The sequence below is a fragment of the Podarcis filfolensis genome (assembly GCF_964270895.1).
Source record: "Podarcis filfolensis genome assembly, contig: HAP1_SCAFFOLD_481, whole genome shotgun sequence".
NCBI classification, from domain to species: domain Eukaryota; kingdom Metazoa; phylum Chordata; class Lepidosauria; order Squamata; family Lacertidae; genus Podarcis; species Podarcis filfolensis.
The window spans coordinates 2,328-10,278 of record NW_028149200.1 but is presented as its reverse complement, the minus strand read 5'-3'; the positions used below and the strand labels follow the sequence as shown (position 1 = coordinate 10,278).

The following is a 7,951-nucleotide window of genomic DNA, read 5'->3' as shown; positions in this document are numbered from 1 at the left end:
GCGACGACGCGCGAATCAACGTCACTTACCGCTTCCCAGACGGCGATGAGCGCCAGCTCGGCTGGGCGTATATCCGTTCCTCCACCCGAAATGGCTGAGTTGGCGAGGACAACGCTCGCTGCCGGATCGTTGTATCTGTGAACTCGTTCTGGCGTGGTCGCCATGCGACGGCGTCTTCGATGCCGCCGCGGGGGAACTTGGTATGACTGGTCGTGATCGGTGTCTTTCGGATCGACCCCGTGGAGGCCGCTGTGGACACCCCCATTCGCGTTGGATTCAGATTGACTGATCACTGAATGGAGGAGGTTGTGTACCTGCCGTGTACCTGTCACAGGATTTGGGACCCAAACAAGCGAAGTGCGACTGCCCAAAAAAGGGCTCTGAACTGCGGAGAATCTGTGGAGTCGATGACGGGAATCGAACCCGCGTGTTCAGCTTGGGAATGTGACTTAATGGCGTTGTTCCAGGTTGGTGGGCTTGCACTACGGGGTGTTTCGAGGGGATTCAGGGTGCTCGTTGCATCTGTGTGTACCTGATGGTGGTCAAACGCGAATGCAACCTCAGTCCCGACTCACGGCGTTTTCTCAGTGGCACGGAGACTTTTCTTGCTCGACGACCAAGTTTGGACACTTGACCCGAATGCGTTTGACGAACAGTCGGATTGGGGCGCACGATCATGCTTTGATCTACTTCGCACCGAGCAGCGGGTTATTGGCATCCGAGTTCAGGTCTGCGTCAGTGCGTCGTTTCCAATCTATGTCCGTGGAATGAGATGGTTTGCGCGGCGATTTCACTGTTCAGCCTTCGACTGAGACCCATTTACCCTTAGCACCAACATATATCCCGGGCAGCGCTGCCTCCACGTACCGAAACCTGTACCCGTCCTCATCTGTGAACTCGATCTCTGGTCTCGGTAGGTAGCTCCCCAACGTCGTCTCGTCGGTGAAGAAGTAGGCGGTGCGCGCTTCGGTGTCAAGCACGACAGGAGAACTGGGGTGCTCATCGGCGCCGAAAGGGAAGTCTGTGATTGTGGTGGAGACGGTTTGGGCAGAGTTCATCGCTGTCGGAGCTTGGACGGCGGTAAAGTTGGTCCATTCGACGTCGTAAAGAGTTCCGCCGGTGTTGTTTTGCAGAGTTACGGTCCAGGCGGGAGTTCCGGTTGTGTTTCCTGGCAGCACGGTCACACGTGCACGTGCTGCCTTCCGCAGTGCTCTTACCCCAGCCTCGCGATCGGACTCGGCTCGGAGTCTGTCAGCACCGGTCCTTGCGCGGATCGATTCCCGGACAGTCCACAGAGTCAGGATTGCGACCATTGTGGTGCCGAGCCCGCCGATCCACGTTCCGAGGTCCCCGAGTTGAAGTCCGAATGTGAAGTTTCGCAACAGTGCGGCGATAGAAATGACAAGACCTGTAGATCCAATAATCACTGCAGCGATTGACCACGACTTGTTCGTCATCAGGTTCCTTCATTTGTCGAATGGGGTAGCTCTGGCGAGTCTCGTCCTTTTGAGTGGTCGAGTACGGAGGCCCGTATTCCGCTACCAGTAAAGATGCTCATCCGGTTCGTTCGCCGGATCGACGCCGAAGCGAGCAAGATCTGCGTCTGTTACGGCGTGAGTGCATGGCCCCAGAGACATGTCGCGGCGTCGGCCATGACATCGAGGTAGATCTGCTTCTCCAGCGTGACGAGCTGGTTGATGCTTGCGCTGTATGAGTTGACCAATGAGGTGACCGAATTCGGAGCAGCAAGGACGCCGGCGAACGGAGATATGCGGCTGATGTACTTCGCTGCTACCCGCTCAAAGACCAGCCTGTGTACAGCTTGCTGACCACGATCGAAGTTAGATGTGTCAGTAGGATCAACGCTCAAAATCTGGCAGTAGACATCGTAACGACGTCTGTAGAAGTCTGCGAGGTCGAAGTGCCAGGCCCTCGTGCCTTTGAAGATTGCGTACACACGACCGAAGTTGTGCCATGTTGGTTGATCGGTCACCGGGATAGTTGTACCGCAGATCTACGACACCGTTGGTTCTTACCTAGGCCCCGGAGTGAGTGAGCGGTGATTCATGGGCACCTTCATATGGCCGTGCGAGAGGAGGCGCTGGGCTGCGCGGCCGGACGGTTTCCACAGTCATTCCGTTGTCGAGATTGGACTGGTCTCTTTTGGAAGTTTTTGGCAGAACGATCTATGTCCTTCGAATGAAGGACATACACCTGCTGGTCGTCGCCATAATCTGCGATTGTCCGAAATGGGACGTGGAGAGAACTGGGGAGCTGATTACTTTGGGTGTATATCGCCGAATTGGTGTGTGGCTAGGTGCAGTCGGTGTGGCGTGTTCGGTCGTGGTGGTGGCGAGTCCCACGGCGGCGGCGGACGATGGGTGCACTCCGGTGGTTGCTTTGGCGATGCGGGGGAGCGGTGAAAGTACGATCGGCGCGCAGTCGTACGGAACCCAGCGGACCGGAGGCTGGGAAGGACCGACGCTCAAGCTCCTTCTTAGGAAGGCGTACGACACCCAAGATATGCAGGACACTCCTATCCTCGATGTCGGTATCGGGTACCCAGCGGTGCCAGTAGTTCAGACTGTCGACGGTGCCTTCGCCGTACTCGAATCTGCAGAGCAGGGTGCAGTCGCTGCAAGGGCGGCCTACGCGTCGTTCAAGGATCGGCAACCAAGCTCGTGCGCTGCACCCAAAGTGATCTTGCTCGGGTATTCGCAGGGAGCGATCGTTGCTAGAACTATCGCGAAGCACTTCAGCGGTCTCGGGGTTCTAGCAGCCTCCCACCTGGTTGGTGATCCGTATCAGAAGCCTGACGCCGACGGGGTCTTTGGCTCGGGTTCCGATGGTCAGGGCATCTACCGGAGGGTGTTGGATGAGTCTGTCGATGACTACTACGGGCTGGCTGGGGTCAGACGCGTATCGATCTGTCACGAGAAAGACCCGGTTTGCGATTCCATCCTTGACAAAGACGAATCAGCACACACGAACTATTTCAAACCCGGTGTCAAGCTTGTCCCAGGTACCGGCATGGGTGCGTCTGAAACCGATGAAGTGGACTTTATGGCCAAAGCGCTGGCTACCTCAGTTCGCGTAGCGCGGGAGTCCTATAGCGGACACGCGCCCACATCAGCGGCAAAAGACACAGTCTTTGCCATTGACACAACAGGATCGATGCAGCCGTACATCAACAACGTGAGGGCACAAGCCGGGGCGATTGCGAATCGAATCGTCACCGCCGATGGTCGCTCGCGGGTGTCTCTTGTGGAATATCGCGACCACGGAGATGCTTTTGTGGCTCGGACTGTTGTGCCATTGACGTCTAACTTCGCCGACTTCAATACGGGATTGAACTCTCTCAGCGCCAACGGAGGGGGAGACACCCCAGAGGCCGTTTACTCGGGAATCGTGGAGGCACTACGTTCGTCATGGCAGGTCGGCGGCAAGCGGTCCGTAATCTTGATCGGGGATGCACCGCCCCATGATCCGGAGCCGGTCACAGGTCTGACCGGCGACATGGTTACGAAAATGTTGAATGGAGTCGCACTGCTCCCTGAACCGATTTCACCGTCGCTAGCGGCTAGAACCGCCGCGCCTGAGTCACGCGATCAGGTTCCCACAGCGGACACTGAGACGGTTGAGTCAGACCGGGCCGTGATTCAGCGGATCCAATCGTTCGCTGCGGAGAAGGGGCCGGGGGCCGCCTCGCTGTACTCGATCAGTGCGAGCTCGGAACTGACGAATTTCATGGGCCCTATCGCACGGGCGACCGGCGGCTCATCGGTCGAGATCGCGAACGCCGGCTCGGTTGGTGACGAGATTGTCAACGCCATCGATGAAATCGACAATCAGCCTGTGGCATCCGGATCTGTGCTCGGCAGCGCGGTCGAAGGACTGCCGGTGATGCTGTCGTGTTCAGGAAGCTCGACGATAGGCTCGATCGATGCGCGTTTCGATCTCGACGGACAGAACGAGTTTGCGATTGTTTGCGTGGATGGCATCGCAACCATAGAAACTGTCTCCGTCGGAACGCATTCTGTGACCCTACGAGTGCGAGACGATCAGAACCGAGAGGCATTCTCAACCTTTTCTGTGACGGTGCTTCCACGGTCGGTGTTGAATGACGTGTATGCCGATAGCAGCGGACCTGGCGGATCAGGATCCCTGGGCACTGGCTCACTCGAATGGAATTTTGGTTCCTGATCGGTTCTCGTGCGAACGCAGTCCGAAGCACGCTATAACCCTGGCCGCGTTCTGTAAGTGACTGTATGTCATAGAAATTCGTGAGGGGAGTTGAAGACTCGGTCAACGGTGCAAAGATTGTTCTGATTCTGAGACTGATTCAACTTCATAGCTCGACTTGCCAATCATGATGGCGCAACGGTTTGAGGGGCGTTGCCCAAGTCGCCGATGATGAACTGTGATTGATTCATCGCCAGCGTTCAGTTTTTTTGGATCTAACCGTCGGCGTGGGAAGCCGTGGCTCATGTACAAGTTTGAGAATCCCGCTTACTGGGTTGATATCGCGCTAGGATTGTTACGACTTATCGGCGTTAAGGGGTCGGAGTCCGACATATCCGTTACCAGGCGTGGAGGGATATTCACTTAGTGGGCGCAGCTTTCTCACAACGCGAGGCGCAGATACGGGGGCGTGGTGTGGGCGGTGGTACCTGGGATTCATCCGCTGCACGATCACGGTTTCAGGCAGCGTGGTTCGGAGTCATACTTCGTCACAGCGTTAATGTCCTGTGTGGATTGGTGTATTTGAGTTATCCGCCCCGCACGACCGTGGGAGTGACGGTCGCGGTGGCGCTGATCGTGTGGGGTTCATTTCGTCTGCTCACTCGCTCGATGGCCTCGCCGGTTCAAGTGTGGGCAGACTATGCGCTCATTCTGGTAGTCGCGCTGACGATTCCATCGACGACCGAAGGTATCGACGTCGTGACGTCCAACTCGTTGCCGCTGGCGGTATCCGGGAGCGCAGTTTTGAGTTTCGCTTTCTCTCAACGGCATTGGCAGGCGGTGTTGGCTGCGGTAGGCGTCTCGGTAGCGTTCGGCATTGGGTTGTCTCGCATTCCGGAGATCCACTCACCCTGGACGGTGTTCTGGCCGTACTTCTTCTTCGTGCAATGCGGTATCGGCATTTTCCTGCGGCAGTTGGTCGAACGTGCTTCGCGGGCTGCAGACGTGGCGGGTGAGCAACTCGCAGTGACCGAACGCAATGTTGCAATCGCGCAGGCACGACGCGCGCATCAGCGCGAACATTGGGCCACTGTGCACGACACAGCCGCAGCGACGATGTTGATGATCGGGCAAGGCGTTGCATTGACGGATGAACGAGTGCAGCGCCAAGCTCGTCGTGATCTACAGGCGCTTCGGTTAGCGCCTGTACTGGATTCCGGTGACCAAATTGATCTTCGCCGGATCCTTGACGACATCGCGGCAGAGTCGGGCATCGAGGTCGTTGTGATGGGAGCGGAGCGCGTACTGATTGCCAAGGTTCTCGCACATGCGGTCTCCGGCGCCGTGAGGGAAGCACTAACCAACGTCGAGCGGCACGCGGGCACTCGGACGGCAGCGGTCGCGCTTGACAGTGCGGGAGTTGAGATCGCCGATGCCGGTATTGGATTCGCTGTAGTGGATCCCAACGAGTGCGATCCGGAGACAGCGACAGGGCACGGCAGGGGGATTACGCAGTCGATCACAGGACGGATGAGTCGGGTCGGAGGCTGGGGGCGGGTGGAATCGGATCCAGGGATCGGGACGAGAGTGATCTTGGGTTGGGACACCCAGGAGGACGGCGATGAGGTCGGCTGTCGTCCTGGTGACGATCCCCGGGTGTGGGAGTTGTCGGATCCTGCCCGTCGAGCGTTCCGGATGAGTCGCGGGTATGGGTTGGGATTAGTCGGGGTTGCCACGATCTTGACGACACTGATCCCCGTGCGGTTGTACGGACCGCGAATCTTCACAGAGCCTACGCAGTTGGTGTTGATCAGTGTTCTCGTTGCGGTCATCGCGCTGGGCGCAATCAATGTGGTCGGAATTGCGGTGCCGCGTTGGGTGAAGGTGGTGGGGTTCGTTGCGGTGTCGGTGGTGACCTTCGTTCAACCGTTTACCACCGACGACGCGTTCGGCACCGGGGAACATTGGGCGTTCGGCATGACGGGTTGGGTGTTGTTGCCGCTGATCCTCGCCTCGCCGGTGCGAACGATCGTGGCTGCTCTGGTTTTCTTGCGGGTGGTCACCGCCGCAGCGGCGGTGATCGGCGACGAGATGAACGCGGGAACATTCGAACTGTTCGGGTACAGCCTTGCAAGTGAATTGGCGGTGCAATTGATCGCCGGGTTCTTCGCCTCGGACCTGCGCCGCACTGCGCGGTTGGCTGCCCAGGAGTCCGGAGCCCAGTCTGCGCTGATCGCTGGGCAGGAGATCGAGGACCGTGTGCAGGCTGACTATCAGAGTCGCTATGCAGCCCTCGAGGGGACCACGGTTCCGCTATTGAGAGCTCTTGCAGACGGCTCCGTCACCGCGGCGTCCGAGGGGGTGCGCATCCGCGCGGCGGTTGAATCCGCCCGAATGCGGAGGTTGTTCTTGCAGGCAGACGGGCAACTGCAGCTTCATCCGCTGGCTCAGGAGATTCAGGTTCTAACCGAGTTGGGGGAGAAGAACGGGGTATCGGTGGCGGTGGAGATACCGCAAGATTTGCGCCCCATCGACCCAGATGTTCGGGCGGGCCTTCTCGCGGTGCCCGCACAGGTTGTCGTACTTGCACGGGTCCACGTTCGGATTGTGGTGACCGAGGCGCCGCGCCTTCAAGTCAGTGTTGTCGCCGATTCCGAGCCCTCGCATGTTGCTGAAATCGAGTCTGTCGACATTGCGGGTGTCGAGCTACGAGTCGAATACGACGACGGACAGATTTGGGTGGAATCCACCGCTACTCCCTCACCCGCAGATACGGCGCGTCTTTCAGATGCATTGTTGTGAACACACCCATCAAAGCCCTCGCGGCATACAAGGAGAGGATTGCTCGAATGGCTCTACCTGGTCTGACAGACATTACTGTGGCGTTGATCGACGACCATGAAGTGGTGCACGAAGGTCTCGCGTCGTGGTGTGGTGCTGCCATGCCACCGATCACGGTCGCCGGACGATACCTGCGCCCGACAGAGTTCTTGACTGCCGGCACGGCCTCTCGAGTCGATGCGGTGGTGCTGGACCTCCAATTTGGAGACGGTTCGCCGCTGATCGCTTTGGATATGGTGCGCACTCTCGCTGACGCCGGGCACCGGGTTGTCATCTATTCCATGCGAAGCGACGCCGCAACGATCCTGGACTGCCTCGACAATGGCGCGGTAACATACCTGACGAAATCCGAAGGGCGCCAACATATAGTTCTCGCTATCGAAGCGGCGGTAACCGATAGGCCTTATGTATCGCCGAGCATGGCCGGGGCGATGTCCGCGGATACCCGGTGTTCGAGGCCGGAGTTGACTGATCGGGAACGCGAAGTCCTGATCCAGTGGTTTCGAACCGAATCGAAGATCTTCGCCGCTAGAGCCCTCTACATCACCCCATCCACGGTCAGCACCCATCTGGGGCGCGTCCGCGCAAAGTACGCCGCTGTCGGAAGGCCTGCATCCACGAAAGCCGCTCTTGTCGCGAGGGCCCTCCAGGACGGGATCATCAGTATCGATGACCTGTGACTGGAACATTGTGGATCGAGCCCGTGGGCGTGGTGAATACCGGGAACGTCGGACACGTCCACAACGCTCGCCAGGGATACCGGAACAAGCAACATAGGTGCGCGGCCGGGATATCTTGCGTACGACTCAAGGCAGCTGGTCATTCAAACAGATGATAGACATCCGGAGAATCTCGCCGTTACGATTATCAATCGTTTGCAGGGCTTGAAAGGATGAAATTGTGGGCGACCGGAGTAAACATCGTGCAA

General features: G+C 58.3%; 1 protein-coding gene across 1 annotated transcript; it reads left to right on the top strand.

Annotated features, from left to right (window-relative positions):
• Positions 1 to 7,031: 7,031 nt before the first annotated feature.
• LOC310755144 (putative transcriptional regulatory protein NarL) lies at positions 7,032 to 7,703 on the top strand (the record flags this gene model as incomplete). Its single annotated transcript, XM_083631830.1, has 1 exon — positions 7,032 to 7,703. One exon carries the CDS (start codon positions 7,032 to 7,034, stop codon positions 7,701 to 7,703), a length of 672 nt encoding a protein of 223 aa, XP_083487956.1.
• Between the last annotated feature and the right edge of the window lie 248 nt (positions 7,704 to 7,951).